Raw genomic sequence first — 25,931 nt, forward strand, 5'->3', positions numbered from 1 at the left:
TTACAGTTGGAGAAACTGAAGAAAGTGAGGTGAAGTGACTTATCTAGGATCATACAACTACTACGTTTTTGAGGCCTGCTATATGAGTGGCATTCTAGCTGCCTTTAGTAGATCTGGGGATCAAGAAAAATCTACTGCAGAAGGTAGGATTGTTGCCTTGAAATCCAGGGAAATTAGGCAGAAATAAGAAAGAAGAGTATTCTGGGCATGAGTCAGTAAAAAGGCAAAAAGTTAAGAGACAAACCTTGGGATACAAAGAAGGACTTAGATGTTCCCAATCCTCAAGAAGTGTACATTCAACTAGACAAGATAACTTATAAATAGGTCAATGCATCAAACATATAAACAGATATAAGGGAATATCTTCCCTCTCATAATTATTAAGTACTTATTTTATATGTAGTTTATATATACTTATTTTCTAAGGACCTAAGTATTGCAGCTTCCTCATCGATAAAATGAGTTGGAAAAGGAAATGGGAAAGTACTCCAGTATCTATGCCTAGAAAAGCCACAAAGGGGGGAGGGAGGGGAAAGGAGAGGGTAAAAAAAGAGTTGGACATGACTAAAAACATTCAACAACAACAACAACAGGTGATCCAGTAAAAAGAGCACTGATTTTAGAGTTAGGAAAGCTAGTTTAAATCCAATTAGCTATGTGACTCTAGGCAAGTCACTTAACCTTATTTGTCTCAGTTTCCTCAACTGTAAAATATTCTAGAAAAGAAAAAAATGAACCACTCCAATATCTTTGCCAAGAGAGCCCCACATGAGTTACAATGAGTCAGACATGACTGACATATGAAGTATAAAATGATTCTGTAAATTCACATTTACATAGTGCTATAATGTTTGTCAAATATTTTCCACAGAACAACCCTGTAAGTGCACTTTATCATATTTATCTTAAGCTAAACTCAGTTGCTAAGTACTTTCTTATCTTATGCCTAACTATATCTTCATACTTTAGCCCAGTTGGCTCCAATTTGTTCTCAGATGTTGAAGAGTTAGGAAGACAAATAGTAAATAGCACATCCATAATTCTCTACCAATCATCAGGAGTCCCACCCTCCCTCTCTCAACTATGTTCTAAGCAAAAGGACACTGGATAACTAATAATAATAGCTAGCAAATAACACTTTACAGTTTGCAAAGTGTGTTATAACTTATTGTTACAACAGTCTTGGGAAGTAGATGCTATTATGATCACCTTTAAACAGATTAAGAACCTTGAAGCTCACATAGTTTACTTGACTTGTCTTGGGTCAGAGAACTAACAAGTGTCAAGGCCACATTTGAACTCAGGTCCTCCTGATTCCAGATGTAGCATGTTGTTACTGTGTGCCCAGCTTTACTTATCAAGTGATTTGTTGCCTTTTGGAGTGTATGCCCTAACAAATCTTCAACTGTTTTTCAGTTGTATATTATAATTCGTGACTGCATTTGGGGTTTCTTGGCAGAGATGCTGCAGTACTTTACCATTTCCTTTTCCATTATTTTATAGATGAAACACTGAAGCAAACAAGGTTAAGTGGTTTGCCCTGGTTCACCAGCTTGTAAGTGTCTGATGCTAGAGTTGAACCCAGGAAGATGATTCTTCCTGACTCCACGCTTAGCACTCTATCTTATGTGCCCCTAGCCTATTTCCTGGATTCAAATCCCCACTGCACTGTGATGTTGGGGAAATTACTTAAATTAAAAAATTCTTAGTTTTCTTATCTTATTTTATAGGTAAGAGAATTAAGACCTCCCTAGGTTAAGTGACTTTCTCAGGGTCACAAAGGTGATGACAGGGGTGGGATTTGAAGGTAGGACCTCTTACTTTCAACCAGATATTCTTTTCACTGTACCACAATTTTAGGAAAAATAAGACTACCTACCTATTTACTATTTTATTCCAAAAAAAAAAAAGCAACTGTCCTTGAGATAAAGGAAACAAAAGAGTTGAGCTATGACCAATTTCTCCAATCCCTCTAAGAAAAATAAACTGGTTTGAGGAAGAGTACATAGGCATAAAGTTATTTTCCATAAGGGGAAAAAAATCAATAAAATAAAAGGATTTAGAGATGCCATCAATTAATCAAAAATCAAACATTTATTTAGAGATCTGCTATATGCCAGGCACTAGGCACTGAGAATATAAAGATAATTAATTACTGTCCTTAGGGCATTTACATTTTATCCAAGGATCTGGAAGGGATCTTGAAGACCATTTTGTTTTACAGATGAGAAAGCTGAGATCAGGAAAGGGAAGTGACTTGCCCCAGAGTTACATGGGTAGTTAAGTCAAAGGTAGGGTCTGAACCTTCAGATACAACTAAAGGTGAACTTTACCAGACCACCAAAGAATCCTATGATTCCAAAAAAGTTTAAGAGTGCTTGCCTTAAATAGTTCTTTCTTCTGCACCTATTTGGCTCTGGACTGGAAGCCCCAAAGGTAAGCAGCCTTGGCATAATTCCACACAAGCAAGGATATGTTAAAAATATCTGATCTTAGGTCAAGCTAAGAAGTCTCCTAATTTGTTTACTCCTCCACTTCTCTCTAATCTCTATCTGATCTACCTCTGGCTTGGCACAGTCTTTTGGAAATTCCCCTTTCCAAGCTCACCTTTGAGAGCTAGAAGGAAAGGTGAAGCTTTAAAACCACATTTTTATCCTCTACTGACAAACTAAAAGCTATTATTATTATTGCTTACATTTATAATAAGCTTAAAGGTTTGCAAAAAACTTTCCTCTAAACAATCTTAAAAATGCTTACTTTCATTTAAAATTTAAATTTTATTCTGATTAAATCTCACAAGCAGCTGACATTATTCAGATACATTATATTCAACAAATTCTAGGAAAGTATATTACTAAAAGATAATGAAGATGCCTGTTTATTCTCTCAACAGCCACATATATTTGTGGATGGGAAGAAGTGTCAATTCTCATACATTGGACAAATTAGATAGACTCCAGAGTCAAAACTTATCCAGAGCAAAGGTCTTCAATTTGGACCTTTAAAAGCTAAAAGCAAATAAACACTTCCCAACCTACATTATTTATTGAAAACAATAATTTTCTCCATCATAATTCTTAGTAACAATTTTAAATTTTATATATGTAACTATACACATTATAAACTAACATATACTTATATTGTTTAATTATAATAATAAATTAATATATAAATATATGCTTATACATATATGAAGCTTTAAAGTTTGCAAAGTACATTACAAATATCCCGTTGATGGTCACAACAAATCTGGGAAATTAGCACTATTGTTATCCACGTTTTATAGACAAGGAAACTGAGGGAAATAGAAATTAAGAAAAACCACAGAAACAAAGTTAATACTGTCTGAGGCAAAATTCATACTCAAATCTTCTTTCTGATATGTGTCCATCTATATTCATCAGTTTTTATCAAGATTCATATCCCATTCACAATTTGACAAAAGAGGTCCTGGAATGGGGACCTGAAAATCTGGCTCCAGTTCTAGTTTTCCCAGGCTCTGAAATGTTCAAGCCAAAAGTGTGAGTCACTTACTCTGTGCTCAAAGTACAATATAAAAAAGGAGCTCTGATGATTTGTAAGCGACAGGTCCAAGTTGACATCATTGTCCTGCTTGGGAAATACAGGTCACAACATTTTTAATTAGGTTGCTGAGAAGGAAGCCTCAGGCTACCTAGTGGCTTGTTATCACTTGGCTCAGACCAGATTCACATGACAAAATAGATTACTTCAAAAGCAAAATGAAACAACTCTGTTACTCATTTGGAATCTCTCTTCCAGCTGGCAACCACAAATCCAATACCCACACTGCCTAACTGAACAGCCATTAGTAAATGTCAGCCTACACGCTAGAGTTTTATTTGTTTGGGTTTTTAAAGAAAAATATTGCAAGTATTTTCTACAGTGACAAAACCTTCAACCAGGAATCCAGCTTTGTTACTGAAATTCAGCATAAAGCAGAGGTTCTCCCAGGAAGGAATAAAAACATACTGGATAGGCTGGGCAGAAACACTTTAAGAATCTGGGGTTAAAGAAAGGGCTTGGTAACCTAAAAAGATTCAAATTTAGAAGACTATTGGTCCTTAGCCTCTTTTTTTGAAACATTGCTGATTCATTATTATACTGTTGTTGCTGTTCAGTGACTTTTCAGTCACATCCGACTCTTTGACCCCATTTTGGGGGTTTTCTTGGCAGAAATATTGAGTAGTTTGGTATTTCCTTCCCCAGCTCATTTTACAGATGAGTGAACTGAGGCAAACAAGGTTAAATGACTTGCCCAGGGTTACACAGCTAATATGTGTCTGATGCGAGATTTAAATTCACAAAGATGAGTCTTCCTGTCTCCAGGCACAGTGCTCTATCTACTGTGCCTCATGATATATACTAATGGGAGTATATCTGCAAAGTCTTTGGTGCTGTCTGAACTGGAAAGAATCCTCAGAAAATATGTCCAAGAATGGCAATATAAAGCAGTAAAAGGACATATGGATGTGCTATCAAAGGACCCAAATTTAAATCTTGATTTAACTGCTTGTGTTCTTGTATAAGTCATTTCTGGGCCATAACATCCTCATCTGTAAAATGAAAGGGTTGTACATATGACCTCCAAGATTCTTTCTAACTCATAACAACAACAAAAACAGCAATTCTTAACATTGATATAGCTCTTGAAGGACAGATAATGCAATGGGTAGAGCACCAGTCCCAGAGAAAAGAAAATATACCTTCTAAGTTCAAATGTGACCTCCGATACTTGTTAGCTGTGTGTGACCCTAAACAAGTCATTTAACCCTGTTTGCCTTAGTTTCCTTATCTGTTAACATGAGCTGGAAGGAAATGGCAAACCCTCCAATATCTTTGCAAAAAAAATAAATAATGAGACTACAGTCACACACAAATGAAAAATGATTGAGGTAATATTTGTAAAGCATTTCACAGATCTTAAAGAGCTATTTGTTCATTTAAAATTACCTTCTAAAGTGCTATCATCATACCCACTTTACAGATGAAGTAACTGAGGCTAAAAATGTTTAAATAACTGAGGATCACATAGTAAATGTTTGAGTAAGAATTCAAACTAACTCCAACTCCAACATTTTGTCCATTCTATCTAGTCCAACTTTTTCATATTAGAGATGAGAAAAGTCAGATTCAGAAAGTGGAAGAAAGTTGTCCTAGATAACCATTAATTCCAATGGTAGTAGAGTTATGATTTTATAGAATGTCAGAAAGTAGTTGATTTTTTAATCATAATAATGTCAACAATTCATATTTGTATAACATCTTAAGCTTCATAAAGTGCTTTTCTCAAAATATTTCTGAGAGAGAAGCATTACAAGTATTATTATACTCATTTTTAGATGAGAAAACAGGTTGGGAGAGGCTGAGGATCATACCGATATTCACATAGTAATTGTCTGGGAAAGAATTTGAATATCCATATCATCATGCCAGAAATATAAATATTCCTGTAATATAGTAGCAAAAAAAAAAAAAAAAAAAAACCAGTTCAGTCTTCTACACTTAGGTCAAGATAAGATGAGAAAGTAAAATAGAAGTATAAAGAAAAAATAAAAAAGCAAGAATATAATAAAATGTTTTCTATACTTTTTACTTTTTAGAAGAAGAAAACCTAAAACAAAATAAGTAAAGAGGGCCTTGGGTTTGTAGTTGAACTAGAACAAGGATGTTTAATCTTTTTCATTATCATGGAATCCTTTGACAGTCTAATGTGTCTATGGGCTCGTTCTTTTTTTTTTTTAATTTTATAATTATAACATTTTTTTGACAGTACATATGCATACGTAATTTTTTACAACATTATCCCTTGTGCTTCCTTCTGTTCCGAATTTTCCCCCTCCTTCCCTCCACCTCCTCCCCTAGATGGCAGGCATTCCCATACATATTAAATATGTTATAGTATATCCTAGGTACAATATATATGTGCAGAACCGAATTTTGTTGTTGTTGTTGTTGCAAAGGAAGAATTGGATTTGGAAGGTAAAAATAACCTGGGGAGAAAAAAAAAAAAAAAAGCTAACAGTTTACACTCATTTCCCAGTGTTCCTTCTCTGGGTGTAGCTGATTCTGTCCATCATTGATCAATTGGAATTGGATTAGCTCTTCTCTATGTTGAAGATATCCATTTCCATCAGAATATATCCTCATATTGTATTGTTGTTGAAGTATATAATGATCTCCGGGTTCTGCTCATTTCACTCAGCATCAGTTGATGTAAGTCTCTCCAAGCCTCTCTGTATTCATCCTGTTGGTCATTTCTTACAGAACAATAATATTTTACCCAACCATTCTCCAATTGATGGGCATCCATTCATTTTCCAGTTTCTAGCCACTACAAAAAAGGGCTGTATGGGCTCGTTCTTAAAGCAATGTTTTGAAAATGAAAAGAAAAATGCACAGGACTACAAAGGAAACCAATTATATTTAAATAGTTATCAAAATATTTTTTTATACAAGTTCCTAGACCCCAGGAGGTCCCTAATAGCCTTTTTAAGTTCTGCATCCTAGGATAGAATCTTTGAATTTCCTCAGTATTTTAAAGCACCTCTGTATAGACATATTTTCTCTCCTCCAAAATCAATTTGCTTTCACCTGGAAAGGGAAGTTGGAAAAACTGAACAAAGAGTATAGTTCCTTTCTGCTGCCTTCACCTTAAAAACATTTGCTTCTCGTTGGAATAAAATTGTGAATGGGAAGGTAGTGGTAATTTTTTCCCATGTTACTTTAACCTTTGCTAGCCTCTGACTTCCTAACACAATAGAAGGCCAGGGAAGAGGCCAGGAGAGGGTTCATCATCCTGAAGTGGTAGTTTCAGAACAAGAAAACAAATTTTGGACTGGATAGTATCCAAAATTGAGAGAGTGAGGGAAGAGACACTTGGGATACTTTTCCCCTTCAGATTTATGCTTCTCCTGGGTGGTACTATTCCCAGAAACAGCTGAGACAAGAAAACCCACCTGCTGAACTACAAACCATATAGACAAGCATCCTGAGCAGACAGTGAACATAAATAAGGCAGTTAGAAAGAAACAGGACAAGGGCTTCTTGTTTCTTGACAATGACAAAACTGAAGTCTGCAAGAACTTTAAAAAATTGGCTTCTGCTGTACTTCTGAAGTGGGTGTGTTTACAATTAGATGTAGCAATAAAAGAAGACTGTTCATAACTGAGTGGGAGGGCTTAGAGGCATGGTAAATTTACTGTTTGCCAAACAGACTTTTATAGTAGAATATGCTCAAAAACATAAGAGGGTTTGATGTAACAAGGTCATTTTCAGTAACCTTCAATATTGGTTTTAGAGTTAATTAAACATACCATAAAACCAAACTATAAACAATATATACATCCAGTCATCTGACTGGAAGGAATCCAATCAAACTGAGAATTTTACTCAAAACCCAAAAGAAAGCATCCATACAAGAAATAAGCAATGCTTATAATATTCCTATATAATTTCTATAATTTCATTACAATATTATTATAATGATGCTGATACCTTTTCTGATATAAAAACTGAATAATGCTATCAATCTATTACAGAGAAATATGTATATTTCTCCTTCAAATGATGGTTTCACTCCTAATTACCCACCTACTCATGCTCAATTCCTACTCTTACTTATATTAGCAGGAAGCAGAGAGGTGCATTGAGTCAGAAAACTTAGATTCAAATCCCCATTATGCCATGTGCTAACTCGGTGACCATGGGAAAAGATTCTCAAGCTCTCCATTTTCTCCTCTGTTAAATGAGTGAGATGGACTAGATAGCTTTTAAGGTCCCTTCCAGCTTCCATTCTATGATGCTATGATACACAGTCAAGGTTGAGGATATAGTTTTATACCTACTCCCTTTTGTATATACAAAGTCCAACTCCTATGCCATATAGGTACTATGCCAAGGACCTTGCCCTCCACAAGAGAACTAGTAGCTGGAGATACAAAGAAAAACAAATCCCAACCCTTTGTCCTCAAGAAGTTCAAAGTCTAACAGGGGAGGCTAAGCAAAACAAGATATAATAGGTAGAATAAAGAAGAAACATCAGAGACAGGAGAGGGATAGTACTAGAATTAAGGACTCAGAAAAGCTTCCTTGCAGAAGGTAAGATTTTAGGTGAGTCATAAAAGACACCAAGGAAGCCAGGAGGCAGAGAGAAAGAGGGAGACCATTCTAGGGATGAGACACTACCAATGAAAATGCTCAGAATCAGGTGATGGAGTGACTTGTGCTAGGAAAAGACACCAGTGTAGCTTAAACAAAGTCTCTGATTCCAAATACAATTATACCAAATCAATGATTCAAGGTGGTATGATGAAGCCAGTTGGAACTGACCAGCAAGAGCCAATTGTTAAATTTTCAATGTGTTCATTTAGACTTTAGAAATCAATAAACACTACCCATCAGGACTTAATTTATTGTTTTATTGATTATCTAGACTTGAGTTAGTTCAGTATACTCCCTCCACCCACAGATCTAGTTGTAAAACAGTTACTCCACATGCCATTAGAATCAACCCTAGATTCTGGAGGAAACAGGAAAATCCTCTCAAGCCAGAAAGATTTTAAATACAAAACTCTAGTCAGATTGAGCCTACATAAAGTATGAATGTTATCTAAGAGGCTTATCAGAAGAAAAACATGTTTTGCCACAGAAATTATTTATAATCATGGATTAAAATATGAAAGTTTTGGATCTGTAAATCAATCAACAAGCATTTATCAAGTACCTACTATATGCCAGGCACAATGCCAGTTTCTGGGGCTATAAGGGCAAAAATAAAACAGCCTCTGCCCTCCAGGAACTTACAAACTATATACCTCTTAAAAGATAAAATCTAAAATCTTTTAAAATATTGAAATGTACACATAAGCTCCATAAAACTCTAGTGTTACACAGTCCAGCCCAACATAGGAATCCTTTTTAGAATATATACATATATATGATAGTTCACTAATCATCTCTTGCTTATTGTATCTACATTCATATAAACACATATACAGCCAAATAAAATGAGCTAATATCTGAAAGACACTTTGTAAAATTCAAAGTTCTATATAAATGTCAATTATTTATACTTAAGTACTTGTTAATACATTTTAAAAAAATAATTTGTACCAGTATATGTATATACACATATGTACATGTATACACACAAAAAAGATTCATAAAGATAGAAAGGACCTTGGAGATCATATGATGCCATATAGCACTATTTTCCCAGTCCAAGTTCATAACTTTAGGGTGATCATTGACTTTACTCTCTCCCATTTCAAATAAATTGCTGATTCTAGCTTACACTATCCTCTGGATCTTTTCTATTCACTATATTCACAGTCACTATTCTATACCAGGACTTTTATCTTTTATTAAACTAGACTATTTATTAGACCATTTATCATAACCTAAGAATTCTTTTCTCCAGTATATCCCATCTCTAATCCATCCTTCATATAACTGGCAAAATATTACCTCAAAAAAAAAACCCTTCAGGGGTTTCCCATTGAATCTGAGATCAAGCACTAACTACTCTATATTAAAAGCTGCTCTTAAGTATAATTTCATATTATTTTCCCTTTCAAATATTGGACATTCCAGCCAATACTGGTTTTTATAGCCATGGTACATACAAATCATACCTGAATGTATTCCCTTTCTCATCATCACCTTAGATTCCCCCTAGACTCAGTTCAAGTACTACCTCCTCCATGAAGCCTTTCTTGGTCTCCCTCAGTATTTTGATGTTATCCTTGAACTCTAACTAACCTGTACATGGTAATTCCATTATACAATATTCATCTCATACTATACCTCAAAAAGAGAATATATGCTTTTTTAGATAGGTACTGTTTCTTACCAATCAAAGATGTTAAATCCCTTGCCCAGGGTAAGTATCTGGGGTCAGTACTCAAATGCAGGTCTTCCTGACTCCAAGTCCAGGATTTTTTGTTTTTGTTATTGTTTTTATATAGTCTTTTATGACTCTTTATTGCCCCATTTGGTGTTTCCCTAGGTGATACTGGAATAGTTTGCCATTTTCTCTTACAAATGAGGAAATTGAGGTAAATAAGGCTAAAAATGCAATATAATAAAAATGACAAATCTACCTGAATTAATTTACTTGTTCAGTGTCATATCAATCAAACTCAAATAATCAAGAAAACATTTCACAGGACTAAAAAAAAAAATCATACAAAGTCCATCTGGAAGAACAAAAAGTCAAGAATTTCAAGGGAATTAACAGAAAAAAAAAAGATGTCAACTAAGATGGCCTCACTATAATAGACCTAACTACTATATTATAAAGCAGCAGTTATCAAAACTATTTGGTACTGAGGAATAGGTTAGGTTCACAGGACCCAATTGTCAATAACTACAGTAATCTACTTTGATAAGCCCAAAGACCCTAGCTTCTGGGATAAGAGCTCACTATTTGACAAAAATTGCTAGGAAAATTAAAAATCAGTCTATCTTTCAATTACTTCAGATATACTTTGTTGTCTTCCCCAATAAAATATAAATTTCTTGAGGGGGACTGCTTCATTTCCAAATTTGTACCCTCACTGCCTGGCATAATGCTATGTATGTATTAGGCACTTAATAAAAATTTATCCATTATAAGTAATGAACAATGGCAGAGTTTGTGAATAACTGTCTCTCCCCCTTATACATATTCCTCCTTAACAACACTGGACTATCCTCAATCTCCATTTTAATCTTATTTCAACTTTATAAAAGGGGAAGGAGATTTGGGGGGAGATGAGGCCTTGAAGAGAGGAGAGGAAAAGCTGTATTACCACTTACATCCTCTCTTTTTTCACTAAGAAAGAAGCAACAAGCAAATACAATTCTATCTCAACCACCTTCTGCTTCAAGAACCACTGAAAGGATCCATGTACCAGCCACCCTCGATCTGGGCACCCTCCCCTTCAGCAATTCTAAAACTGTTTAACAAGAAGGCAGAAGACCAGCATGATCCTTCACAAGATGTAAGCACCTGCAGACAAACAGAAAGCAACTGAAAAAAGAATTAAAAAAAAAAAAAAAAAAAAGAAAGAAAGAGGGAATGAGTCCCAGGGAGACAAGAGTAATTAATTCTTGTCTTGACAATGCTTTTAGGAAAAGCTTCTTATAACTATAATGCTGGAAAACAAAATTGGGCACACAGCAAGATACGTACATTCCTTTTTCCATCTTGTTCCAGTTGTCATGTAAAAATATTTTAATGTAAAAACTTCTTTTCATTTTCAGGATCAAAAAGCTCTAATGGCAGAGGTAGGCTAAAATAGTACAAAGAAGACTTTCAGGCTAGTATCCCTCTCTAATTACTGTATGATCTTTGGGAAAGTCACCTCAAATGCTTGGGCCTCAGTTTCCTCATATATAAAATTAGAAGGTTGAACCAAATGAACCTCTTAGGGCCTTTCTATATTGGGTGATTGTGATCCTAATTCATGTGTCCTTTATAATATCTTCTCCAATTTAATAAAAATGTTTATTTTTGAAAACTCCCAGAAATATTATAGTCAAATTTCAGAGTTCCCAAATCAAGGTAAAAATAAACAATTCAATATGGAGCCACAATTAGGATTATACAAGATTTCATAGCAACCACATCAAAAAAGAAGACATAGAATATCATATTGTGTGGGATGGGTGCTAGACCCTCTTTTGAAAATTAACTAATTAAGAGATGATCTTCAAGAACAAAAAGAAAGCATTTATTGAGTCCCTTCAGGGAGAGGCCCAAACACACCTGAAAGAGATCTCAGCTCCTAAAATGTGCTTGTTGACCTGCTTAGCAGGAAGTTAAATAGCAAAAGGCCCAAGGCTTTTCATTGGATAGACTAAAAGGAAGTAACCATCATTGACCAATAGTCATCAATGTTGTCCGCTTCCTGTGGGCCATGTCACTTCCTGTCACTGACCTAGGGTCTTGATCTTTAGACCTCTAGGCCTAGTAATCATGTGACTTCCAGCCCAAGGCCAGATCTTCCAGCTCTGCAGACCTCTGAGAATAGGGATCACATGACTTAGGCCTAGACTCAAACTTCTTAAGAAAACTTTGTCCAATCGGTCCTATTCAATATTTTGGAACATGGGATGAAATCAACCATAAAATAGAAGGAAACAGCATAAGTCTACAATATAGTTTTTACAAGGATTATACTTGAAATACAGAGACATACAGAAAATAAAGGTAAGGGGCTAGAGTAGAATATATTATTCTTCAATTAAAGTGAAAAAAAAAACACCAATGGGTAACAGTCATGATCTCAGACAAAGGAAAAGCAAAAAACAGATTTAATTAAAAGAAAAAAGAAAAACTAAAGTACTAAAAATATATACATCAAATGGAATAGCTTTATTTAAATTTTTAATTAAACTACATTAATTAACTAAATTAAACTAGTTATAGGAGGAAACAGGCAGTAAAACTATACTAGGGTAGGATCCCAAATTTCCCCTCTCAGAATTAGAAATTTTAAAATTAAGTAACTAAATTAAAAAATTTTAGATAAACAAGAAAGAAGTTAAGGAGACTTATAACTGATGCAGAGCAGAGAGGAAAACCAGGAGAAAACTGTGCACAATAACAGCAATGTTGTATAATGAATAACTGTGAATGAATTATTTTCAGGAGTACAATGATCCAAGAAAATCCCAAAGGACTCATGATAAAAAGGGTTACCTGCCTTCTGAAAAAGAATTGATGGTGTCAATATAGACAGAAGCATCCTATTTTTCATTGCCTTTCTTTTTTAGTTTTGAGTTTTGTTCAAAAAAAAAAAACAACTCATATGGAAATATATTTTATACAATCACACATGTATAGTCTATGTCAGATTGCTAACCATGTCAGGAAGGGCTATGAGGAAGGAAGGAAGGAGGGATAGAATGTGAACAAATATACATACATATGGCTCATATATGGTTGAATAAGTCATATACCCATACAAATAAAACCAATAAAATGGATCAATACATCAAAAAATGGGCATTCTATTTCATTGCTCCATACCTGGGGACTACTTATTTCTGCAAAGTAATAGGCATAGTTCTTCTTTGGGGTCAATCTTTTCTTCATACTCTACAAATTCATTTTCAAATGTTTTACGGTTGTTCATCTTTTAATTTACTATGTTGCAGTAATTCCTAGATAGTTTTATTGGCTATGGTTACTTTACTCTGTATCAGTTCTTGTTAAGTCTTTCTAAGTTTCTCTGTATTTGTCACATTCATTGTTTCTTTCAGTTCATTAATATTCTTATTGCATTCATTTAGCTACAATCTATTTGGTCATTCCCCAATTGAATGGCCTTTCTACTTTGTTTCAGGTTCTTTGCTACCACAAAATGCCAAAATGTAACATAAATATTTTGTGGAACATGGAAATTTTCTTTTTGGAGATGAAGTAGAATCTCTAGAGGAAAGAATATAATCATTTTAGCCACTTCTGTCACTCATTATATCAATCTTTTCTTTTCCTTGCCAATTTGCTAGGTGTAATGTGAAATCTCAGGGTTGTTCTGACTTGCATCTCTTTTAATTATTAGCAATTCAGAGGAAGTATCAGAAAAATATAGCCCAAATCCTGCAGCTTGTTTTTGTATAGCTAATGGGTTAAAACTGTGTTGGTTTTTTTTACATTTTTAAATAAAATGTTATTATATTTGAAATAGTTTATGATTTAGTTTTATTGTATTTAAAAATGTAAAAACTACTCTTGACTCAAGAGTTATACAAAAACAGGCAATAGGCCTAATTTGGAGTTCCCATCATAGTTTGTTAAATCTTAACTTAAAGCATTCTTTCCTAAAGTTGCTATATTTTTCAATTTTCTTCTAAAGGACTGTTGGTTCATACCTTTTGACAACTTATCATTTGGAGAATGGTTTGTGGTCTTATAGATTTCTTCTTAATGCTTTTATATCCTGTATGCAAACTCTCATATGAGAAATCTGATAGAAAAAAATAATTCCCATTCAATCATTTCCATTCTTATCAGAGACCAATAATTGTTTTTGCTTTTATAAAACTTTATCAATTTCTTGACAAGGATTATCAATACCTACAAATGGAAAACAAAAGGCATTTTGCCTTTTTTTGTCTATTTATTCATTTAGTCCTATTTAGTTAAGTGCTAAAGACTTTATGTGAGAATATATTCCTTATATTTTTATTTTTGTTAATGACCACATTTTAAGTAAAAATATTTTTATAGAATTGAGACAATATTAATATTGTGTTTCTTCAGAACAGAGATTAACTAAAAAGACATGAGCATTGGTAAAAATGGCCACTAAAAAGAGACTAAGATGGACATTTTGTAGACTAGTAAAAAAATTTTAACAAAAGAGATCTTTTTGTATAAAAATACTCACAAAGCTATACTGAAGAATAAATGTGTCACAGATGTCAGTGAAACACAACTGCAGATCTGTTCTCGTTAAATAAACAATATTTAACAAGGCTTAGAAGTACACACAGTCCCAGGATGAGGAAATGAAAAAAAGAATGATAGTTTAATGCATCTTACAAAGATTGTACCAGCATTAAAAAGAACAAGGTGATTTCAAAAAAAGCATGTGGGTGGGTATTTTGCAATTATTTAGAGTTGATTCAACTATTCAAGAATAACAAGGTAGTTCCAGTATTTTTTACTCTACCAAGCAAAGATGATGATGAAGATAACAGCTAGCATTTAGTATGCTGAAGTTTGCAAAACCCTTTATGCACACTGTCTTATCAGAAACTCCCCCAGAAGATAGGTTCCATTATCCTACTTTTACTGCTTAGGAAATTGAAGCTAAAAGAGAATAAATAACTTGAAAGGCATCACAGAGCTTATAAACATCTAAGGCAGGATCAGAACTCAGGTCTTTTTAACATCAATTTATCAGCAATCTTTCCCTCCTACACCTCTCTTACTGCTCATCAGGCACTATCCTAAGCACTTAGAATACAAATATGTTCTAGAACCACAAGATTCAAGAAAAGAATATATTGTAGCAATAATGTCTTTCTCGATTCAATTTGTTAAGTCACAAAGTATAGTAAATAATAATATGTAATTTTTTGCTTACCATTTCGAGATACATCCAGCTCTACCAGCTGCATGAAGTTAGCGATTTCTGGAGGGAGCCGCTGAATTTCATTATCACTAAGTCCAAGTTTCCGTAATTTCACTAGCTGAAAAAATTGCTGAAAGACAAAATAGTATCACATAAGGTGCATGAGTTTCACATAAGTATATAATCCAAATTTTCTGACCATATGAAAGTTTAAGGCATTGCTCAGTCACTCAACAAGCACTTGCTTTTATTAATTATAAATTAATTTTATTAATGGTATGAATTAATGATAACTGGAGCCATTTAATTAGCCACCAATAATTATTTTTTTACAACTAGAGAGAGAGCTTATGAGGACAGTAACTAATGGGATAAAAAGTTCAATATTTCTACAAATATGTGGTTCACAAGCCCATTGAATTTTGGATGCTAATTTTAAAATATCAAATACTTTAAAAATTATTTCACAAGGAGTTTCATATAATAATGCAAAATAATAAATAAAGTAATAAAATATAGACAACAAAAAATATAATATATAATATAATAAATATAAAAAGGAGGGGTATTTCTCTACAGTCATTATAATTATAGAGGTAATTTAAATCTACAGAAAAAAATAGTGAAATTCCTTTATACTGATTGAACTAAAGTATTAATGGACACAAAAGCCTTTCAAGCAAGTCACCCATTTGAATAACCAAACCAATGCCAATTGTTTAAGCAGTTGGGCACGTTCACAATGTACCCGGGTGTTTACTCAAGCATGAAAGTTCTCTTTGTCTTGAAGAAAACATGGTCAAAAAGGCAAGATTATAATACTGGCCCTAGTTCCATATATTTAAAATTTAATTCATGACTAACAAAATTAAATGGTCAAGATTCTTGATCAAAGGAACAATGAATAATAAGTTTAATTTGGGCATTTAGACATGACTCTTTATCAAATTAAAATTCTAGAAACACTGAATTTAAATTCACTTGTGATTTTGTTCTAAACCCATCTATTGATTAACTTAACTGAAAGCTTAATTGAATATACACACATACATATGTACACATATATCCCTTATAGGAAAAATTGTTTTATCTATCAAAATGGCAGAGTACATTAGATTGAAAGTCATTAAGATCTGTGTTTGAATCCTGCCTTTGACATGTATCTATATGATTTTGAACCAGTCACTTAATATTACCTACCTCACACAAGATTGTTGTGAGGAACAAATGAAATATAAAGAACTTTTCCAACCTTAAAGCACTATATAAATACTAGCTATTATCATCATTCTATACAAAGTATAAAAGTAATTCTATTTGTCAGTCTTGCAGTGAAAACAGCATCTCCTTTCCCCTTTTCCCATACTATAATCTAAATCAGAGCTTCTGAGATTTTTTTCCACTTGTGACCCCTTTCTGCCTAAAATTTTTTTATGTAATCCAGGTTATATAGGTATATAAATCAAAGATTTACTGATAATAAATCATTACTTCATGACTCCTACTTTCATTTATGTGATCCCATGTAAAGTCTCAAACTACAGTTTAAGAAGCTGTGATCTAAACCATCCAGACTTTTTTTTTTTTGCAGAAATATGATTTCATCAGTCTAGGGAATTTCTAATTATCAATAATTTAGGATCACAAAGGATAATCATAGCAAATATCTCACAGTATTCTAATGATCAAATGGGAATATGTATGAACAGTATTTTGTAATCTTAAAGAGCTACAAAAAATGATAGTTACTGTTTAGTTGTGTCTGACCCCACTTATAGTTTTCTTGGCAATAATACTGGAGTGGTTTGCCTCTTCTTCTCCAGATCAATTTACAGAGGCAAATAACTTACCCAAGGTCATGCAGCTAGTAAGTCTGAGACTAGAGTTGACCTCAGTCTTCCTGACTCCACATTCAAAACTATCTATTGCACCATGTTAACTACCCCCAGAGAAAATGTAAAACTTACTAAGAATTAGAAAGTTGTCTAGGATATTAATAGGCTAAGTGACTTGCCCAAGATTACAAAGGCAGGAATGTCACATGTAAGACTTAAAGACTCTAAGGCCATACTGCTAATACATCATAATACCCTTTCTCTCACACAGAAAGAATGGAATGTCTTAAGGCATCTAAAGTACAACATATCCAAACCACAACAACAAATTATCTTTTCCCAAACTCATTCCTCTTCCCTATTTTGTTGAAGACACCACTATTCTCCTAGACACTAAGTTGCACAAGTTTGGAGTCATATTCATTGCTTTTCCTCACCCCACATTTTCCAGCAAATGCCAATTATTGCCAATTCTTCTTCCCCAACATTAATTTTTTTTAGTTTTTAAATAATAGCTTTTTATTTTAAAAATATATGCAAAGGGGGCAGCTAGGTGGCGCAGTGGATAGAGCACCAGTCCTGAATTCAGGAGGACCTGAATTCAAATTTGGTCTCAGACACTTAACACTTCTTAGCTGTGTGACCCTGGGCAAGTCACTTAACCCCAGCTTGGGGGGGGGGGATATATATATATATATATATATATATATATATATATATATATATATATGCAAAGATAGTTTTCAACATTCACCTTGCAAAACCTTTGTGTTCCATTTTTTTCCCCTTTCTTCACACTGCTCCCTCCTCTAGATAACAACTAATCCAATACAAGTTAAACACGTGCAGTTCTTCTAAATATATTTCCATATTTTTCATGCTGTACAAGGAAAAAATTAGAAAAAATAAAACAAAAAAAGCAAATAAACAACAACAAAAAAAGATGGAAATTCTATGTTGTGATCCACATTCAATCTCCACAGTCCTCTTTCTTATGCAAATCACTCTCTCCAACACAAATCTATTAGAATTAGCCTGAACCATCTCATTGTTGAAAAGACAAGCCTATTAGAGCTGATCATCACATAATCTTGTTGCTCTGTACAATGTTCTCTTGGTTCTACTCACTTCACTCAGCATCAGTTTATGTAAGTCTCTCCAGGCCTCTCTAAAATCATCCTGCTGATCATTTCTTATAGAACAATAATATTCTATGACATTAATATACCATAACTGATAACCATCAACTGATATTAATGTCGCAGAATATTATATATCTGAGTATATCTGATATATATCTATCTGATATATCTAATATCTGATTAACTGATAGGCATCCATTCAGTTTCCATTTCTTGGTTATGAATGAAATGGGTTATCTTATGAAAAGGGCTGCTATAAACATTTTTATTTCTTATAGAACAATAATATTGCATAGCATTCATTATGTCATAACTTCGTTAGCCATCCCCCTAAATGCTGGACATCCTTTCAGTTTTCAATTCCTTGCCACTACATTTTTGCAAATGTGGGTCCTTTTACCTTTTTTATGATCTCTTTGGGATACAGACCCAGCACAGACTGGTGGATCAAAAGATATGCAGTTTGATAGCCCTTTGGACATAGTTTCAAATTGCTTTCCAAAATGGTTGAATTAGTCCACAACTCCACATATTAGTGCCCTAGTTTTCCCACATTCCCTCCAACATTTATCATTGTCTTTTCCTGTCATCTTAGCCAATCTAAGAGGTATGTAGTGGTGCCTGAGAGTTGTCTTAATTTGCACTTCTGCAATCAATAGCAATTTAAAACATTTTTTCATATGACTAGAAATGGTTTTAATTTTTTCATCTGAAAATTATCCATTCATATACTGAGACCCTTTATTAATTGAAGAATGGCTTGTATTATTATAAATTTGAGTCAATTCTCTATATGTTTTATAAATGATTGCCTCCCTAACTTTAACCCTTCTATTCACAGTCACCACTCTAATTCAGGATTTGATCATTTTTAGCACTTGGACTATTTCACCAGCTTCTAACATTCTTTCAGTTGCATGTGGTCTCTCCATCTGCAATCCAGTCTCCATGCAGCTGCCAAAGTGATTTTCCCAAAGCCCTAGGAGCTAAAAGCCCAGGTCCTCTGACCCCAAAATCAGGGTTTTCCTTTCTATACCAAATTAGACTCTTGCATCTAAGTACATACTTAATAAATATTTGCTAAATTGAATTTTGTGTACAGCATTAAGAGTCTAGATATGCTTGAGTTCTTTGTCTCAGTTTCATCTTTAACTCACTGTATGAATTAGAACAAGTAATTTCCCTTCTCTAGTCCTCAGTTTCATTAACTGTAAAGTGAAGGGTTTGAATTAGATGATTTCTGAGTTTCCTTTGAATTCTAACACCATGAAAAAGTGAAAACCTTTAGTAATAATTACTGCAGAGACCTTTTAAGAGTTCTTATCAAGCCAATAAGACCATTCTCACTATGTAAGTCTTTACCTAAACCTCCTGTTAGTTAAATATCAAGGAAAAAATTAGGGGAAATTATTTCAATAATATCGTGATTTACGGTGCTAAACACAATTAAGTAGAATAAAACCATCTTAAAAACCTGTGGATGGACAGAATGAGGCTGACAACTCCCTAAATCAATATCTATGTGACAAAAAAAAAAAAAAAAAAAAAAAAAAAACAGCATTTATACTATATGTCAGGCTAAGTACATTCCTTTTTTTTTTTTTTTTCTACACACTTGGATAATCAAAATGTACACTTCAGATTGAGAGGTTAGGCAATCTTCAACTCATAACAACTTCCCCTATTCTCAAAGGCAGAAAATCAGACCCTGAACCCTGGGAAGTCATAGGAAGTTGAGTGAAGTTACAGGAAGTGACATGACCCACAGGAAGCAGACACTATCCAATGAAAAGACTTTGGTCTTTTCTTATTTAACTAGGTGTTATACTTCCTGCTGGTTGAGTCAAACACATGGTGGAAGTTGGGATGCTCTTGGGTGTGCTGGGCCTCTCCTTGCAGGAACTAAATACTTTCTCTTGGAAAGCCTGAAGATGTCTCTGATTAGTTAATTTGGGAAAGGGGATCTAGCACCTGTCTCACACACTTTCTTTCATATTTCATCAGATCTATTATTCCTATAATTTTCTCCATCAAATCTAACATCAAATCTCATCAACTCTTCCTTGACAAAAACTATGTGCCCAGCATTATGCTAGATATTAAAACAGAAAGAATACAAGAGAAGTATAAGAAGTGGTTCTTGTCTTGTATTTTAAAAAATAGATATAAGCACTAACTTATATAGCAATTACTCTGTTAAATACAACAGTATGATTACATGGAAATCATAATTGTACATAGAGGTTTAAACCCAGTTCCTCTGATTCCAAAGCTGTTCTTCTCACTGTATTATTAGGATAGATTAGATTAGCTGATCTCTAGAGGTTTCTTCCTTATGATATGGTAATCTGTAAATCTTGTTAAGAAATAGTGAAAGGAACATTAGTGTGCAAAATCTGTATAGACATCAATAATGGAACAAGGCCCAAGGATAAATTTCTATTAAATATTTAGCTGACTATTATCTGACAAAAGTCTAAAACAGTTTTCTACCACATGTGAAATGTCAGCTTCAGGGAAACATTTTAGAATATTTGTCAAAGGCATCTTCTAATCAAATCAAATAAAAAAATTAAGACATTCGCAAAGTGATAAAACAACATCATAATTAGGCTGAAGGAGGGACTAATGAAATTAGTCCAGGATGTATGAATTTAAGGAATTTGAAATGGGAATTACAGCATGTAGATGATAACAAATTATGGATGGTGCCAATACCATCAAAAAAAGAATACTCATGAAATGAACTTAATAAAGAGATGAGAACAAATACGAAGCTGTTTAGGAGACAGTAAGACATGCATTATCAACTTAAAAAAAAAAATGCCTTCTTTATGCAGTTAGGACATAAATTTGTGGTAACTGCCACACAGTAAAAACTACTAAGAAACAAAAGCTACAGAAATGATGAAGAAAAGATTGGAAATATTATCTTATAAGATAGATAAGTTTAATCCTCAGAAAATAACTAAGCCAGGAAGAGTATAGGCAAAGGGGAAACAAGACCAAGAAAACGACAGGCAGAGAAATTGAGCCCTTTGCACAGAGTAACAGGGTGGTACAATTAAATAGCTAGGTTTTTTATCAGCTTTTTTTTTTTTTTAAACTGACTTGTCATTTCATAAATATATTAATCTGCTTTTAAGGAAATTCCTTCTCCCAAAGCAAATTTGCAATTGCTCTTTGATTCATAGTTTAACTCACTGTACCCTTAGAAATGCTATGTAACTGTGCTGAGTCAAAAATGATTATGTGTAAGAATCAGAATGAATTCTGGTTAGAATATTAGTACCTTGGGGGCAGCTAGGTGGGGCAGTGGATAGAGCACCAGCCCTGAATTCAGGAGGACCCGAGTTCAAATCTGGTCTCAGACACTTGACACTTCCTAGCTGTGTGACCCTGGGCAAGTCACTGAACCCCAGCCTCAAAAAAAAAAAAAAAAAAAAAAAAAGAATATTAGTACCTCAAGAGTAGGGATTTTCACTTTTATCTTTCTATAGCCCCAATATTTAAGCACAGTGCTTAACACAATAGTAAACACTTAATAAAATATCTGTTACTTCAAGGATCAAATATAAAATCCTCTGGCTTCTAAAGCTTTTGATAACCCAGTATCCTACTTTTCCATTCTTCTTATATCTTGGTAAAATGCCATCTTCTAACTCAATGTCTTTTCACTGACTGTTCCTCATGTCTAAAATAGAAAGATTCTCTCTCTCCTTACCTCTATCTCCTGATTCCCCAGGCTTCCTTCAAGACACAGCTCAAATCTAACTTTCTGCAAGAGATCTTGCTTACTCTTTTAATTGCTACAAAACCTTCTTCTAACGCCTCCCATTTTTGTTGTATATATGTTATATGAACATAGCTGTTTTGCATGTTGTCTCACCCATTAGATGTGAGTTCCTTAAAGGAACCATGTTTTTTTGCTTTCTTTCCATCTTTAACACAACATAAAATCTAGCACTTAATAAATGTTTGTTGATTGATTCAGTATAACAAGCATCATTTTTTTTAAAAGTTGAAGAGTCAAACATTTAATCTACTTTTTCCTCTATTACCTTAGAAGTCAACTTAAGAGAAGCTATATTTTACCTAATAAACTTTGAGGAATTGTAATATTTTCTCTTCTATGATTCTTGATCCCAAATGTGATTATAATTCTATGCTTTAAAGTCTGTCTCTGAGAATGCTCTCACTTCATTTATACCAGGAGTATTCCAGTGAAGTTTGTCTTCTCAAAATAATGTTTAAAGTGTCTAAATTAAAACATATAGAATTATATTGAAATATTATAAGGAAAAATTACTCTTTGGGATACCCTACATATAAATACAGAATAATTTGTAGGGGAGGAGAAGTATGGAAAGTAACCCATAATTTTAGGGATCAAGATAAACTTTCTGTAGGATATAGCACTTGACCTATGATTTGAATGAAAGTAGGGACTCTACAAGGCAGAAGTGAGAAGGGAATAAATTTCAGAAGTGGGGAAGACTGGGACAATGTAATGCATAAGAGGCAGCAAAGAACATAATCTGTATAGATAACAGAGCTCATGAGGGGGAACAGTGTGCCATAAACAAAAATATAAAACATAGAAATGCAAAGGCTACAGTTATGTTCATTATTGTTCAATCTCTGTAGTCAAATCCGACTCTGAAAATACATTTGGGGTTTTCTTGACAAATATATTAGAGTTGTTTACTATTTTCTTCTCTAGCTCATATTTACAGATGAGGAAACTGAGGCAAACAGTTAAGTGATTTGCCCAAGGTCACTAGATGAGTGATTCAATTTAGTTAACTGAGACCATATTTGAACTCAGGTTTTCTTGATTCTAGGCCTGATACTCTATTCATTTTATCACCTACCCACCTACAGTTACAGAGCTTTTTTTTTTTCTTTTTTGAGGGTGGGGTTAAGTGACTTGCCCAGGGTCACACAGCTAGGAAGTGTTAAATGTCTAAGACCGCATTTGAACTCGGGTCCTCCTGAATTCAGGGCTGGTGCTCTATCCACTGCGCCACCTAGCTGCCCCTTACAGAGCTTTTTAAAATTAGGAAGAGCTATTTAGGAAGGGTTTGTATTTTATCCAAAAGGCACTAATTGGGGAACAAATGGAATTTCTGAAGTAGAAGAAAGACAAAGATGAAACTGACTTCCAATATACCTCAACTGGCAAGAACAGTGACTTGAATCTAAAAGTTTTGCATTTATCTACATAGTCTACTTTTGTAACCTCAACCACTCCTCACTAAACTAATTCAAATTCAAGTTAATGCAATCAAAGCCTTTGGACTACACCCTCACAGTAGATTAGCCTGTCACCAGAAGAAAACTCCTATCTTTCAAAAAGAAGTAATGGGAGAGAAGTCCCAGTTTGGTATTCACTCATTTAAGAGTCTTTGGCCATAATTTATAGATCACTGCTAAAGCTAACAAAAAAAAAAAAAAAAAAAGGTCATGCTCCTTGTGCCTGCCCCCAAGTTAAAATAGCAATCTCTAAACTTAAGCACACTGCAGACAACAATTGTAATCCCTCTAAGACAAAAGCTTTTCAAGAAAAAAGGCTGAAAGAAGTGAAAGAAGAAAAATAGAGGAATTTATTCTTTGGAGAAATATAAAGGCACTTTATCAATCTGGATCGCCTGAATAAATTAATTTCCACCAAGCATATAATAATGTTCCTCAAGAGGTTCACAGATATCCTGAGTTTTAAGGGGTGGGAGGGGAAGGAGACCAAAGCATACATGGCACATTGCTTTATGTTTTTTAAAGTCCATCATTTAAGATAACTGGAGGATCAGCAATATACTTTTACTTATAGTGGTCATTTCTTCTAATAAAACATGGGTTAGACAACTATAAAACTCTCTGGATATGGCAGGCAAAACTGCTGAAAACAAGTTAAGCACTGCATTGGTAATCAAAACACTGGTATTTAATGCTACAGAGAACTTACATTTCAGAGAATTGATCAAATCAATAATTATCAACAGTAGAATGTTAGCAAGCACTAGAATAAAAAATAACACTCATATACTCACCTAGATGATTTCCCAAGTTTTTGGTTATAAATGCACCAAAAATATGTTATTTATTAAGAATTCATGTCCACTGTATGTGCCAAAATGTTTGTGGCAGCTCTTTTTGTTGTAGCTAGAAACTGGAAGATGAATGGATGTCCATCAATTGGAGAATGGTTGGGTAAATTGTGGTATATGAAGGTTATGGAATATTATTGCTCTGTAAGAAATGACCAGCAGGAGGAATACAGAGAGGCTTGGAGAGACTTACATCAACTGTTGCTGAGTGAAATGAGCAGAACCAGAAGATCACAATACTGTATGAGGATGTATTCTGATGGAAGTGGAAATCTTCAACATAAAGAAGATCCAACTCACTTCCAGTTGATCAATGATGGACAGAAATAACTACACCCAGAGAAGGAACACTGGGAAGCGAATGTAAATTGTTAGCACTACTGTCTATCTACCCAGGTTACTTATACCTTCGGAAGCTAATAATTAATGTGCAACAAGAAAATGGTATTTACACACATATATTGTATCTAGGATATATTGTAACACATGTAAAATGTATGGGATTACCTGCCATCGGGGGGAGGGAGTGGAGGGAGGGAGGGGATAATTTGGAAAAATGAAAAATAAATAAATAAATATTTAAATATTTAAAAAAAAAAAAGAATTCATGTCCATTGAATTAATAATACAGAGGTTTTCCTCTAAGACCATCATACCATGACCACTTTTAAATCAAAAACCAGAATGCTAAGAACCAGAGTGTTCTCATTAATAATACTACTGAGAAAAAGCACTCACTTGGCACAGTCATTTTTAATTTTTTTGTAAATATATTTCTAATGATTTTTTTTTACATCATACATTCCTGTATACATCTTCCTTCCAGAGAATCATCCTTTATAAGAGAATTTTAAAATTCTTGGACCACAATTTGTTTGACCATTACCTGCTAGATGAGTATCTACTTTGGTTCCAACTCTTTGCTGCCATAAACAATGCTATTACAAATATTTTCATGTAAAGGAAGCCTTTCTTTTGGTCAATGACTTCCTTGGCATATAAATCAGGCATTTCTCCAACTGCTAATGTCCAACAATGACAAGTATACTAAAATATCCTAAAAATAACTGTAGCTAGCTTGCAACTGCAATTTAACATGAAAACTAAGATTTGACCATTTTAAGCAAATATTTCTATCTGTACCCTTTCCTATTTTCCAAAAAATTTTACAGATCTTCTTTGGGGTTATAGAAGTATCTTTTTCATACCTGCTCAAACCATTTTCCTACTAGCCCAAAAACATGTTAGTAAAAAGGCAAAAGGAAAAAAGTCCATTCTTGAGTAACTCAAACTTTCAGTTTTGTGAAAACAAAATGGTTTACTCATCTTAATGTGTACTCATTTTAATATTCTTACTTTCCCAAAAAGAATTAAATAGAAAACCTTAATAATAATACTGAGGAATCCTAACCAGGATGAAAACTAATTCTGAAAACTTTTTGAATTGCCCCTATTATTTGAGTCATAAGGGAAGGGATTACTATCCAACAAATCCTACTCTGATGAATTTTCATTCCAGTCCTTGGTACAATTTAGCAAAACCTCATGAGTTGTTACTGTACCTTAACATGCCAGCCAAGTCTAACAAATTTGCTTTGCTCACAAATAAGACAGAAGGGAGAAAAGCAATTTTCAATACTGACATTTTTCCAAGGATACTGTATGCTGGTTTCTTTTTTATGTCTATTTTAAAAGAAAATTTAATTTTTATACCTTAAAATACCAATGGCCCAGGTAAGAGGACAAATTAACATTTTC

At 33.8% G+C, this 25,931-nt stretch overlaps 1 protein-coding gene across 2 annotated transcripts in view; it reads right to left on the reverse strand.

The window, feature by feature from the left end:
* Positions 1-25,931, reverse strand: part of LRRC1 (leucine rich repeat containing 1) — a 160,515-nt gene that overhangs the window by 89,501 nt on the left and 45,083 nt on the right. For both annotated transcript variants that reach the window (XM_074310636.1, XM_074310637.1), the window contains exon 2: positions 15,102-15,219. In XM_074310636.1, the coding sequence (XP_074166737.1) occupies positions 15,102-15,219 (118 nt within the window). The remainder of the gene's footprint in view (positions 1-15,101; positions 15,220-25,931) is intronic.

Source organism: Sminthopsis crassicaudata, chromosome 4, assembly GCF_048593235.1.
Source record: "Sminthopsis crassicaudata isolate SCR6 chromosome 4, ASM4859323v1, whole genome shotgun sequence".
Lineage (NCBI taxonomy): Eukaryota > Metazoa > Chordata > Mammalia > Dasyuromorphia > Dasyuridae > Sminthopsis > Sminthopsis crassicaudata.